Source organism: Myxocyprinus asiaticus, chromosome 8, assembly GCF_019703515.2.
Source record: "Myxocyprinus asiaticus isolate MX2 ecotype Aquarium Trade chromosome 8, UBuf_Myxa_2, whole genome shotgun sequence".
In the NCBI taxonomy this organism is placed as follows: Eukaryota; Metazoa; Chordata; class Actinopteri; order Cypriniformes; family Catostomidae; genus Myxocyprinus; species Myxocyprinus asiaticus.
In genome coordinates this window covers 9587994-9603000 of record NC_059351.1, presented here as the reverse complement: position 1 = coordinate 9603000, position 15007 = coordinate 9587994, and the positions used below count along the sequence as shown (strand labels likewise).

The following is a 15007-nucleotide window of genomic DNA, read 5'->3' as shown; positions in this document are numbered from 1 at the left end:
TTGTTGACATTTAGTGCGTAGAGCACTGTTATCGACACATTATCCGGACTTATTATAAGATAGAAGAAGAGAAAGTATCGCAAAAGCAGCTTTACTTCTTTGATAAGGAACTGTTCTTTCTTTTTATGGATTGTATTTCAACTTTTCCCGAAGGATTTCTGGATTTTAGTTGTCATCGTATTTTTTTGTAACGATTTCTTTGTTCTTTTCTTTTTTCTTTTTTTAAGACGTTTATAAATTTGTGATTTTAAAATAATTGTATTTATTTAATATGTTTGTTTTCCCTAAATTTCGCATTTATTAAATATAGGAAATCAGTATTTGAGAAGTTAACAGAAACGTACATTACTTTGGGACGCTCTACATTTTTTAACAAGCTATAATGCCGTTTTTTATTCTTTGGTGCTTTACATAAACACCGGTTATTTTTATATTATTTACTTATTTATTTAAAAAAAATTATTTCTGAAATAGCTACTCTTATTAATCCACTTCTAACTTGTGTATACTTGGACGACACATTTCCCGGGAGCTGTTGCTGTTTATAGCATAACTATCACGTAACCTGCTGGATGTACATCTGTTTTTTGAATCATCCTCATAAACAGCGGTGGTCCTTTAACCCCTGCGATGCACATATTCTGCCTCACTGTACTGCTCGTGCTGCGCGGGCTGGTCTTCTGCGATTCTTCCAGTGACGAACCGCAACACACTGGTATATACAAGGACACAACTGCAACCACAGGCACGTGTGCACGACAGAATTATGTGTTATATTAGTTACTAACAAAGAGTTTAAAGGTGTTCCTCTCTCTCTCTGAACTCATGCACCATCTCCTAATGCTCCTTCATGTATAGGCTATAATCGACACTACTATAACTTTAATTAAATGTATGTAATAATTATAAAGTATATTTAAATGTTTGTCAACCAAATCAAATTCATGGGATGTACCCAGCATGTAGGTTGCCATTCTGTTGTCATGTGACAAAAACAGAGAGGACCCCTTTAAACCCTTTAGACTGTGTGTGAAGTTTGGGTGGTGAGGAATCATTATTTTGTCACATCATTAAATAATATTTTGGCATTTTATGAAAAGGCACTTTTTCTTAATGTCGTTGGTGTAACTTAATATTCTTGATTAAAAAAAAATCATGATATATATATATATAAACTTTTAACCTTGAAAAGTATGTTTTAAAACTTTTTCTAAATCGATAATTTAATTCAAAATTAATTAATTAATAATTAGTTGTTATCACTCATGTGTTTTCAAGCTGCAAGGAAGGTATTTAAAAAAAAAATGTAATGGTTATACCACATGACATTTTTAAAGTCATCAAATCAATCCCCACTCTAAGCGGTGTTAGCTAATTTTATCTGGTGCATTATTAGTGCAACTACAGTGTTTGTGTTACAGTGTAATTACATAAGCACAGAACAATAAAAATCAACAACATGTACTTGAACTGTATGTAATGCTTTAATTTATTAAAATGTGTCAAACACTGTAATGCACTGTAAAACCATGAATTATTTATTTATTTATTAATTTTTTGCCATAATGACAATTATTTGAATATTCTCAGAAGAGAACGTTGTTTCAGATGTTTTTATTAACATTCTTTGGAAGAAATAAAAATAGACTCAATTGAGACCGTTGTTGTAATACAGACATTGCAGACATTGGTATCTTGGCTACTTTGAGTACAGTTTGAGATATTGTTGAGATTTCTTCCTAAACTCTGCAGGAGACACGTGATATTGGGGAACTTGTGAAGAACAATGTGAAGGAAAAGTATTTTTCTTCATTTAATCTCATTGCTGTCTAGTAGAAAACAAACTGAGATACTACCAAGAAGTCATATGTTTTTTTTTTTTTTTTTTTTTTTTATTTTTTATAAGGGATACTACCACTTGGTGAAACTGCCATGTGGTCATATTGTAACATGTTGACATGGCAAATGTTTAATGATTGCCTGACTCATCTTTGGAACTGCTGTGTGTTCACCACAGATCCATGTCTGCAAGTGAGCCCTCCGTGTGCAACGGATGCTGACCGCTTCAGTCTGGAGGCTCTTCAGCACATCCACAGAGAGATGGATGATGATCAAGATGGAGGCATTGAGGTGGAGGAGAGTGTTGAGGTAAGTTTCCCCACCCTAATGTGAATGCAGCAGGGTTCCCACACCATGAACAATACATTTCCAAATTGCACTTTACAAAAAAACAATTTCTAGCCTATGAAATATTGTAACACTGAGCTTAAGTAGTAAAAAGTGTAGAAAAAAAGCAAAAAAAGAAAAACTAGAAATTTCAGACTTTTGAAGCCTGAAAATCACAATTTTAGAATTCCCGGATATTTCCACGTTCGCCGTGACCAAAGTAACCCTGTCCCGATTGCCTATGTGCGATCAGATTGTGTTGTTCTAAATTGGAACAACTGGTGGAGCAACATATGGTTGTAAGGTAGTAGCTGTGGGGTTAGAAGGTGTGAACATTCCCTACTAAATCTACACTCTTTGCTACCAGTTGTGTGAATGTCTGTGCTGGAGGGAGAGTGTTATTCTAAAGCACCCTTAGGTTCCTCGGCATCGACTGTTGGTCAGTTTAGAAACACATGTTTCCACCCGGTGCCTAAGACAAACTGTTCAAGCCTAGCACTGGTAGAACATTGCAAAAGGGGATGAGTTTCACAGAGATGTTCTGCAAGATGTCTGTGTCTCTGGCATTGAATTTCTCTTCGTTGCTATAGACATGGCTTGGGTGGAATGAAGTAACCAACAGGCTGGTGAAGGCTGGCATCACATGGTGCATCTGATTTCAGCACAGACAAATGCCAAGACAAGCACGCAGACACTTGAGTCTGTAACTCTTTAGTTCTTAGATGTTTACTCAGCTGTTGTTTCAATTAAGTGTGTTGATGAATGCGGCTGGATTCTTAAGGATTTGTGTGGGGGTCTTCTTGTCTTGCAGAGGTTATTTAAATAGCTTGCCCTGTTTTCCTTGTCTGGATCAGTTTGTGTGTGAATACGCATAATTTCTTCTTTTGCATCTTACTGCAGTTCATCATAGAAGATATGCAGCAGCAACAACAGGCAAACAAGCACAGTAAACTCCATCAAGAGGACCAGCACATCACTTTGGAGGAGCTTTGGAAGGGCTGGAAATCCTCTGAGGGTAAGATGGTATCCACAGCCATGTCTTGGCAAGATCTCAATGTAAAACCCTAACGTTATAGACATTATTCACTCTAGCGCCATCTTTGATTTTTAGTGGGAATGACAACGAGGTTGTGCAGGACAGACTTACTATCTCTTCAATGGCACGAATGGTATAAAGCTGTATAAAGCGCCTAGATCACATCGGATTTTCCACAACTCATGTTGTCTCTAGTTCTTTGTATACTGAATATTCTTTGAACAGATATTTTATCAATGTTTTGTACGTGGAACAATCCAAAAACACTTTAAACTGCAGTACAGCCCATTGAAGAGACTGTAAGTCTATCCCTCATAGCCTCATTGTCATTCTCATTAAAAATCAAAGATGACACTAGCGTGAATAAGATCTATACCCCTCCCTTTGCCATTTTTTCCCTGTGATTTCTTTATCCTCAGTGCATAACTGGACTCAGGATGACGTGTTAAGGTGGCTGACAGAGTTTGTAGAGTTGCCTCAGTATGAAAAGAGCTTTAAAGAGCTGAATGTGAATGGGAACACCTTGCCCAGGTGAGACAAATGCAAGACTGAAACAAATAGTCAGAAAATAGTCAGAAATGTTTGATATAATTGGTTGCCTGAAGAGTTTGCAGGTACTTCCTATAATTTATTGAACTTATGCATAGACACACACGTATTTCTGGTCTATTTCGACACAATTTGAGGCCTATTAATAAGGGCTGGTGCAGAGTCTGCATCAAGTTTCAGATTCAACAAGATAGCTTCAAGTGTGAAGCACTCAGATTACAAGGATCTTTTCAAAATGGTTAAAAGGGGCCAATTTTAGACTGCAAAGCTCTCAGAATAACAATAAGCTACATAACTGTCCTTTTAAGAATCTTAATGGAAAAGGCATGTTCAGATATTAATTAATTACATCAACAGGACACATTTATCCAAAGACTTGCATTGCATTCAAGCTACATTTTATCAGTACGTGTACATGTTAACATACAAATATGCTCCATGTGTTAACATCTAAATTCACTTCAAGTAAAAAAATATTGTAACATGTAACATATTATAAAAATATAACAGGACTGAATTAACCTAAATACATTAGGTTACACCAACAAAATGTATTTTTAGGGTTAAATTAGGTAAAAATAGCTCCATGCAGTTTAACAATTTTTAAAGTGCATATTACCTGGGACTCAGACCCATGACTTTGGCAGTGTTAGTACCATGGTTTACTTATTAAGATACAGGGATGGAATGAATGAATGCAGTCTTATGGAATCCTGATCTTGCTTGATTTGTGTTAACAGGATTGCTGCCAATGAGCCATCATTTATGAGTACCTTCCTGAAGATCCAGGACCAGCAACACAAACAGAAGCTTAAACTCAAAGCCCTGGATGTGGTACTGTTCGGACCCACCACACGTATGTATGCATATAATTAAAATTCTGTGTGCATAACACTTCCAAATATAAAAATTTCAGGCTCAAATCAACAGAAGCTATTGGAGTATTAGCTAGTTGTGCATATTAGTAATTAAAGGGATAGTTCACGCAAAAATGAAAATTATCTCATCATTTACTCACCCTCATGCCATCCCTGATGTGTATGACTTTCTTCTGCAGAACACAAATGAAGATTTTTAGAAGAGTATCTCAGCTCTGTAGGTCCATACAATGCAAGTAAATGGTGACCAGAACTCAGAAGGTCCAAAAATGACATAAAGGAGGCATGAAAGTAATCCATGTGACTCCAGTGGTTAAATCCATATCTTCTGAAGCGATATGATAGGTGTGGGTGAGAAACAGATCAATATTTAAGTCCTTTTTTACTGTCAATCTCCATCTTTGACCAGCCCCAACCTAGGTGGCTGAATATGAAAGTGAAAGTGTAGATTTACAATGAAAAAGGACTTAAATATTGATCTATTTCTCACCCACACCTATCATATCACTTCAAAAGATATGGATTTAACCACTGGAGTCTTGTGAATTACTTTTATACTGCCTTTTGGGTCTTCAAAGTTCTGGTCACCATTCACTTGCATTGTAAGGACCAACAGAGCTGAAATATTATTTTAAAAGTCTTCATTTGTGCTCTCCAGAAGAAATAATTTTTTTTTGGTGAACTATCCCTTTCTATCCAATCTATTGAGCATGCTTAAAAAAAAAAAAAATAATAAAAAAATAAAAAATAAAAACACTAATGACTGAAGCCACCAATGCAATTAAATTATAACATTTGATACAAATAGCCCTATCTATTTAAATGTCAATATGTCAAATGTACAAAAATAGCTTTGACTGGTGTGTGACATTTAAGAACCTGCGAAATCAAATATCTATCCAGTCAGCACACAAGATAGACATCAAGTAATGTTTCATTGGCTGTTTGACTCAAAACCCCTCCTACCTGCACTCTAGGTCCTCCACACAATTGGATGAAAGACCTGCTTCTTATAGTGTCTGTGGTGATGGGGGTTGGTGGATGCTTGTTTGCACAAGCACAGAATAAAGCATCCAAGGAACATATTTCAAAGATGATGAAGGACCTGGATAGCTTGCAGAGAGCTGAACAAAGCCTCATAGACCTACAGGAGCAGTGAGTACACCTTCTAAGATTCCAAATCTCTGATTATTCACCAAAATCTACAAACCCAATAAAAACTTATTTTATCTGCTCCTGATCCAACAAGTGCATTATTTACTTCATAATGCACCTATTTCCTGCAGAAAGCATCCACCAAGCAATGGAACTGTCAACTCTTCTCATGCAGTATTGGGAAAGATACTTTAAAACTGTAGAAGCTAAACTACAAATGCTACTAGCAAAAAAAGAAGCATACTACATTAAAGGGGTATTTTACCCCAAACTGAACATTCTCTCATCATGTACTCACCCTCACATTATCCCAGATGTGCATAACTTTCTTCTGCTGAACACAAATTAATATTTATAGAAGAATATCTCAGCTCTGTTGGTCCCTTCAATGCAAGTGAATGGTGGCCAGAACTTTGAAGCTCCAAAAAGCATATAAAGGCAGCATAAAAGTAACCCATATGACTCCAGTATTTAAATCTACTTCTGAAGTGATATGATAGTTGAAGGTTAGAAACAGATCAATATTTAAGTCCTTTTTTTTTCTTTTTTTTCCCTATAAATTACCATTATAAATTATATTATAATTATAAATTTTTTTCTATTACTTACCCAGTAGGTGGTGATATGCACCAAGAATGTGAGCCACCAAAAACAAAAGAAGAAGAACGAAGAAGTGAAAGTTGAGATTTATAGTAAAAAAAGGACTTAAATATTGATCTGTTTCTCAAGATATGTATTTTACCACTGGAGTTTTATGGATTACATTTATGCTGCCTTTATGTCCTTTTTGGAGCTTCAAAGTTCTGGCCACCATTCACTTGCATTGTGATGACCTACATAGCTGATATATTCTTGTTAAAAATCTTAATTTGTGTTCTGCAGAAGAAAGTAAGTCAAACACATCTGGGATGGCATGAAGGTGAGTAAATAATGAGAGAATTTCCATTTTTGGGTGAACTATCCCTTAACCCCAGAGACCCTTTGCAACGTTCAGCTAACACACTGAACTTTATCACAACAACAGTTTTGATGGGGGGGAAAAAATGCATATTGAATGTTACAGCTTGATTAAGTCACATAATAGTCACCTCAAAGCAAAATGTGCTGAAAAATAAAGATTTGCCCATAGATTGCCATTGTTTTTTGAAGTCACACAAATCTGTGCTTAAAAATCACTTATAATAAGTGGCTTTCTAAATACATTATCAAGAAGAAAAAATAAAGTTTATAATCAATCTCTATGCTTGGGTCTCAGAGAGTTTAAGCTATTTCAAGTGACAGTATTTTTATAAATGGTATATCTGCACAAAATCATCTCAAAATCTCAATGGGGTAAAAATGTTACATTTATACACATTAATTTGAACTGCTTTCCACATAAAAAATAAAAAACAAATTAGGAAACATCTTAATTTATATAATGTAATAATAATTAAATAAATTATATATACAGTCGAAATCATTGTTGAATTCAACAAAAAATTATGTGCATTTTGTCACAATACACCTACTACTTAAAAAAAAAAAAAAAACAGAATTACTGGAAAAGCTACTGTACACAATTTTGAAAACAGATGAGCTTCTGTCACACTACTGAAAAATGTTGATACTTTTAGTTAGTTACTCCCAACACTGTCTCATGACATGCAAGTGGCTCTGCTAATACTAATACATGTTTGTTGGAAAGGTTGGAGAAGGCCCAGGAAGAGAAGCGCACAGTAGCCGTAGAGAAGAAGAATCTTGAGGAGAAGATGAGGGACGAGATTCAGGGTGCTCAGGAAGAAGCCAACCGCCTACACAAACTCCGGGCAGGAGCCGTAAGTGAACTCAGCCGTCTTCTGTATGCAGAGGAAGAACTTGAACAGGTATGGATTTGCATTTCACCCATTCATACTTGAACCTCTATGACTCCGCTACACCTCCTGGCTCTCTCTACACCTTGTATAGGTGCGTGATGCACTGAAGAGGGCTGAAAAAGATATGCAGTCCCTCTGGTCACTCCCTAAATCTTTGCAGCTGTGGCTACAGCTCACCCATGAGGTCGAAGTTCAATACTATAACATCAAGAAGCAAAGTGCCGAACAACAACTAATCACTGCTAGAGACGAGGTACTATAGAGATGAATGAGTCAGACCCAAATAGAATCTGTATTATTGATGAGAGGGCTGTGGAATCTCTCAGCTCACTTAAAATAATTTAATCATATGGTACTCTTGCATAGGCTGAGAAGATCAAGAAAAAAAGGAGTTCAGTATTGGGTACACTACATGTGGCACACAGCTCTTCATTGGATCAAGTAGATCAGAGAATCCTGGAGGCTAAGTAATTTGTTTATTATCATTCAAACCTGATTTATGAAAATGTTTGAACATTTAAGCCAAACTTAAAATTGGATGAATGTCTTTGCATTTTATTACAAAATATCAAACAAAGTGGCATCTGCAAACATATTATGAACCTTGGCCAGTTGGCCTTGGCAAGTCAGTTACCCTCAAGTTCACTTCAGTCATTTATTGTAAAGAAAGGCAAACATAAGCACATTTTTCAAGCAAAGCATTTCACAAAAAGGCTAAAAAAAAAAAGTATAGTTCATCATTAGTTTGCAGATGCCATTTAGCCTTTAGCACCAATTCTCCTAGGTATAATTGTGCACAGTCTTTCACGCTTGTTGGCGGATAGGTTGTTCCTAGCATCTTGGAGAACTTGCCACAGTTTTATGTATTTAAGTGTCTCAATTGCTTCTGTCTCTTCATGTAATCCCAGACTGACTCAATGATGTTGAGATCCGGGCTCTGTGGGGGCCATGTCATCTGTTGTTGGGCTCCTTGTTCTACTTCTATTCTATCTGCAAAAGGAATGTTTGGAAATCTAAAATGGATATTTCCTATTTGCACACTAAATCAGAAGATTTGAAATAACCTTCTCAAGACAAATGTTTATTTTTGGGAAGACGTTTACACAATACTATATATTTTTGAGTTTGGCTTAAGTGTCTGAATACTTTTTGGGGCCACTTTATCTATGCTTTCTTTTGCTTGGCTGTAAAACAAGTTTTATATATTGCTTAACCCATATTTTGGCATTTAAAACTGAATCATGAGTACACTTAGGGTTGGGTTGCATTGACTCCAGCACAGTGAGCTGTGTCCTTATTGTTCCATGTGTCTTTTGTTACAGGAATGCACTAGCAGAGGTGACTGCTTGTCTAAGGGAGCGTCTGCATAGGTGGCAGCAGATAGAGAGCTTGTGTGGTTTTCCAGTGATAAAAAATGCTGGCCTACCCAGTCTTACCGCTACTCTCTACCCAGACCCCAATTGGATGCTAATGCCCCGGGCTGCAATGCAGTCCTATCAAGTGCCCATTGCAGTGGAGGACATGGAGGAAGAAATGCCACAGATTATACAACAGATTCCTGGTTAGTACTTGTTAGCATGTGCTTTTTCTCTCTAATGCTACCTACCCAGCCACCCACCTACCTACCTACCTACCTACCTACTAAACATCAAAACACTATTGCAACTGCTTAAGAAATGCTGTAGTTACTACCTAGAACACCCCATCAAACACTCTGAACATGTTAGAAATGACTTGGTAACATAAATACGCAAGAAATATATACTGTAAGTTTGTCTTTAATTGTCCTCACTTTACTTTTCAAGTTTCAAATGTTATGGTATTGAAACAGACTTGAAATTTTCTTGCATTTTTTTTAGTCACAGTTACACCACTGAAATGTTCTCCACGGTCTCTGGTTCGCTCTCGCCGATCTGGGCACAGTGTGTCATCACCTGTCATGATATCACCTGATCCTGATCTGCTGATACCCATTCGAACTCCACTACGCAGATATGGAGATGACGATGAAGACCATATCAGATACTCCACACTTATGAATCAGTATGTCAGCATGGAACTTTATCTTGTGTATATTGTGAAGTATTTATTCGAAGTATCGTCAAAAAGAATAAGGTGCTGTTGTAACCGGTCCTGCTTAACCCACTCGGAGCAGGATCTGAACTGGCGTCAGCTGGCATGGTAGGCAGGCACGCTAACGAGGAGTCTAAAGGCTACAGCCTCTAGCGTCAGTCGCTAGTGTGCCTGTTGAGGCCAGGGGAGTGAGGTTTAAACATACCGAACAGCTATCACGTACCAGCGGACTCTCGTTACACTGGTATTTCAGTGCTAGAGCAAGAAATCATAACTGGAAGGAAGTGTAAGCAGATAGTACAGCCTGAAACATTAAAGGGACAGTTGACCCAATTTTTTTTTACAAATCTGTCATTATTTACTCACCCTCATGTTGTTCGAAAATCAATAGGACCTTTTCCCCCACAGCATACAAAAGGAAATGTTTAACAGAATGTCCAGACTGATCTTTCCCATACAGCAAAAGTGGTTGGTGATTGATATTAGCCCCTTTCCAACATACAGTCTTGAAACTTTCCCCTTAAGATCTGTCTACATGAGAACTCTTAAGAGAAACTGCACACCTGAGGAGACTTTTCCCTCTTGCATTCGCACTTACAAAAGGAACCCCCATTGTGACATCATTTAGTGTTGACCATTTTTCTTTTGATGTTGCTTGCATGCGCAATTCAATAGCAACAACAAAATCAACAACACCAATGGAGGAAGTCAGGATCGGAGCTGCACTTTTGTTAGAGCTGTTTAACACAAACCGTGTCTTCAGGTTACAGTCTTTACACTGGGCGTATGAGCCACGCAGTCCTGTATCCCTGAAGCCACAGTGAGAAGAGATATAAGGCGCTCAGCCTATAGGCTTTTATGACAACATAAAATATTGTACTGAACTACTCACCCAATGACTTAAAAAAAAAGATGTCTTGATGCTAGTTAACCACGCAAAAATTTCCTCATGTAAATTAGATTTCATGGTTGTCCGGTCAAGTTTATAATAGATTTCAATTGCCCACTATTGTTATACATCTTATTATTTATGTCCATTATCCAAGGAAAAATGTAATGTAGTAGCCTAATCTAGAAATCACTTTATTTTCTTTATTGTCACATGGTACACACAGTCACACAGTACAGATGTGATGAAAACTCAAACCATGTCTCCAGTTGAAGTCAAGCAGCAGCTCTGCTCACCCTTCTTTTTGGCTCGGAGCAAAGAATGAAGAAGAACTTCTCCGTGAGGGTGCTGGAGGTTCAAATGTACTTAAAATGGGCTTTAGTTCTTGCAGTGGGAAAGGTCTTATTGTCAAGCTTGAATAGCACCATGAAGGTAGTCCATATGACTCGTGAACGAAATTCCAACTCTCCCAAAGCTTTTTTTGACAACTTGAAAAACAAACCAAATTTTTAACTAACTGAAAATCTTACATTGTTAAATGGATAAAAAGCAGCCTGGACATTCTGCTTTATACTTTCTTGTTGTGTTCCATGTAAAAAAAAAAAGAACATAGGTTCCGAATGACGTGAAGGTGAGTAAATTATGACTGTACTATTTGTTTACACTCCCTTTAAATTATTGCTGAATATTCAGTTCATTTTCCCTCTTTCTTACAGGGAGTCCGTGGAAGCTTCCTCTGATACAGAGTCCATGGGGTCATCCATCAGCAGAAAGTACTCCAGCCTTGATGTTCCTCCTCGAAGAAAATACAAAGAAGGCATTTTCTCTGATAAAATATCCCGAAAGATTTCCCTGGATGGGCAAGAGGACAGTCCCTCCCACAAGATCTCACAGGAGGAGATGGATGAGTCTTTGAAAAGCACCTCAAGGAAAGTATCCAGAGAGGAATTGGACATTGATTATCCATCAAGAAAGACATCTAGAGAGGAGTTAGACACCTCTATGGACCTTTCTAAACAACTGACAGGTAGAGGAGATACTGAAGCTACTGCTGATTCAAGGAAATTACCCAGGGATTTGCCATTAGATTCTACAATGAGGTACTACTCTACAGAAAAGGTATATTCCCCTACAGGGATCAACATGGAAAGCCAGAGACAACGGACATTCAGTGACAGAAAGGATCATATGGTTGACAGTTTTTCCAGAGTGTTTCCCAAAAGTGAGCTTGACGCAGATACAACAAGTGGAAATAGGTATTCAGATGGCTTAAAGACCACTTCCATAAAACTTAAGGATAATCTGGACTTTCCAACCAACATCCAGCGAGGAAGGGAGTTTAGGGACATTTCCTTTGATGCAACTTTTGAGAGTTCAGTGGAAAGCTCAAAAAAATTTAAAATGTTTCCGGGAAAAACAGACTTGTCCAAAGACATCTCTTCACGCATGATGGCGCAAGATGAATTTGATATGTCCCCTGATTTAGAAAGATTCAAAGTTAGAGACAATTCTACAGAGACTGCCTCTAGAAAAATGGTGAGAGATGAGTTTGACACATCAATAGAAACACAGAGGAGAAAGTCCTTTAAGGAGAGCAGGGATGTCCACATGGACATTCTCACAAAAAAGCTCTCTCGAGATGAGCATGATCTTACCATTGAGACCCAAAGAATTCAACGTAATAAGACAGATAGCTCTGTGGACATGCCCACTGTTAAAATACAGAGAGAGATGGTGGGTTTATCCATGGAGGCTCCAAGGCGCAAGATGTCACAGGATGAATTTGCAGTTGAAAACCCAGGCCAATTTGGCCCACCTGACCTCACTGTTAGTTCCTTGATGCTCTGGAATCCCACCTCAGACCCACTCAGCACGCTAGTGTACGACGGAATTCTGGAAAAGTCCTACGAGAACCCTCTTACGTCCAGTCCTGGGGATCTCATTTATGCAGCTGCAATGTCTAACTCTACCCAAAGCCTCCTTTCAAATGAAGGTAAAACAGCACATTCATCGTCTTCAGAACCTGGTAGCAAAGACAAGGGCAAGAAGTCTTCTAAGCTTAAGAATTTATTCAAGAAGAAAAAGGATAAGGAGAAAGATAAAGACTCATAGAGACCAACAATGAGGAAGGCTGAAACTTGGACTGTCCTTTAAATTTGTTCTTTAAAGCTGGCTTTGTCTTATAAACCCAAGGGATCAGTATAACATAAGCAAAGTTAAACATACTTACAGGGAAGTAGCCTTGGATTTTCATGGAAAAAAAGATTTGTTTTAGATATGCTGGAAGCAATTTAAGCCTGACAGAGTGTCACTTTCAGTTTCATAATTTAAAATTATTTTCAATGACATGGATCTGTGAGCTTTTTGCTTTTTTGATAAACTGAAAGATTTTTGTATGTGTGTACAGATTAACAGATGCCATTGTAGCATAAAGAGACAATTGCAACTTGCTTAGGTACTACTTATTTATTTGTTTTTTTTGCACAGAGAAATAGAAAAAAATTAATAACTTAAAATCATTACTAACGAAGGCTTTAGTTTACTCTAACTACAGTTTATATATAAGTGATCTTATGAATTACAGAATGTGCAATATTTGCATCTAAAAAATATAAATCTATTTTTAACATCGGGGGACTAAAAACAGTTCATGGAATGGAAACGAAAAACGAAAACGAACAAAATTCTTTGCAGAACAAAGTGATTTTCAGTTGTTCCAGAGTGAAAACGTTGGTAACCGATTCATTTTGTTCCAATAATTTTTCATGAAACTAAAGGCCAAAGTAAATTTTTGGAACTACACCACTTCATGTTGTCTGAAAAAATGAAACAAAAATGAAAATGAAGAAATGAAAATGTGCTTTGATCCTGAAGGAAACTGCTGCATCACATATTTCTTTGCCTAATTGCCTTTTGTGGATGAAATTTGATGTTTGATGATCTCACTGACATTTATTTTTTTATGCAGTTTACCTTTTCAGGCTTTTTTGTCAGCCTATATCTGTTTTACTGTGATTTTGTGTTGAGAGTAAGGAATGGCCTATGTATTATACAGTAAGTATTAACAGGAGTTAATACTTTTTCTGGGAAGTATTTTATTGGTATTCAGTTCTAATTCTATTGTGCATCACTTTGGGCAACATTTCTTGTTTTAAAAATGTACACTAAATTTAACTTGATTTGGGAAAACAAATATTTTTTAAATGACATTTCTGCGAAAGACATTTCTACTGACACTTAATTGAATAGGTGTCCTGTTTCCTCTTTGTTTTCTCTTTTAGTTACTAGCTGGTGAATATTTTCCTCATCTTTAATTTTTTAGTTTCAGCTTAACAAAAAGCTAAACGTTCAATAATCAAATGTGTTTTCCTTTATTTATTTGTTCCCAAATCTAAGGTTTGTTTTTTCAAATAATTAAATAAAACAATATTAAATTATTTTAAAAATGATTTATAATGATTAAATAAATAAATAAATAAATAAGGCTATTAACCACTGCATTAGAAAATTAAAACAAGAAGACATTGTAAACGAATTGCTTTGATTTACCCTATACGAATTTCAAACATGAAAGCCCCATATATTTGCAGAAAATTTGCAAGACAGCAGTGTACGAGTGTCCCCTTGATTATTTCACTTCGTTACACAGTAACATTTATTGTTGAAGCATCAGTTTCATATTAACCAGAGGTGGGTAGAGAAGCCAAAAACTGTACTCAAGTAAAAGTTCAATTACTTTAAAAAAAATAATTACTCAAGTAGAAGTACTAACACAAATAATTACTTGAGTAAGAATAAGAAAGTATCCAATTAAAAGAGTACTCAAGTAGTGAGTAACTCGTTACTTTCACAAATGACATAATAGACGTTAACTCCCCTATATTCCATTACATAATACACATTTAACATGTATTACAGAATTATTATAATTATTAATGGAAATTCTGTCATCATTCACTATCATGTTGTTCCAAACCCGTATGACTTTCTTTCTTCTATGCAACACGAAGTAGATATTAGACAGAATGATTGCCTATTGAGTCACTATTTACTTTCAGTAAAAAAAAAATTCCTCTATATGTTGAAAGTGAATGGTGTCATTCACCATTCACTTTCAACATATAGAGGAAAAAAAAATATCAGTCCCTAACATTCTGTCTTAACATATTTTGTGTTCCACATAATGCAAAGCGTCACACTGGTTTGGAACAACATTAGGGTAGGGAAATGATGACAGAATATTAAATTATGGCTGAGCTATCACTTTAAAGGGGTACTTTACCCAAAAATGAAAATTCTCTCATCATTTACTCACCCTCATGCCATCCCAGATGTGTATGACTTCCATTCTTCTGCAGAACACAAATGAAGATTTTTAGAAGAATATTTTAGCTCTGTAGGCCAA

At 36.5% G+C, this 15007-nt stretch overlaps 1 protein-coding gene across 1 annotated transcript; it reads left to right on the top strand.

The window, feature by feature from the left end:
- The first annotated feature begins 241 nt into the window (after nt 1-241).
- stim2a (tromal interaction molecule 2a) lies at nt 242-13982 on the top strand. Its single transcript, XM_051705230.1, has 12 exons — nt 242-745; nt 2018-2148; nt 3067-3181; nt 3622-3733; nt 4492-4607; nt 5607-5784; nt 7472-7649; nt 7732-7893; nt 8007-8107; nt 8963-9201; nt 9500-9683; nt 11319-13982. Exons 1-12 carry the CDS (start codon nt 631-633, stop codon nt 12712-12714), a joined length of 3027 nt encoding a protein of 1008 aa, XP_051561190.1. The 5' UTR covers nt 242-630; the 3' UTR covers nt 12715-13982.
- The last annotated feature ends 1025 nt before the right edge of the window (nt 13983-15007 follow it).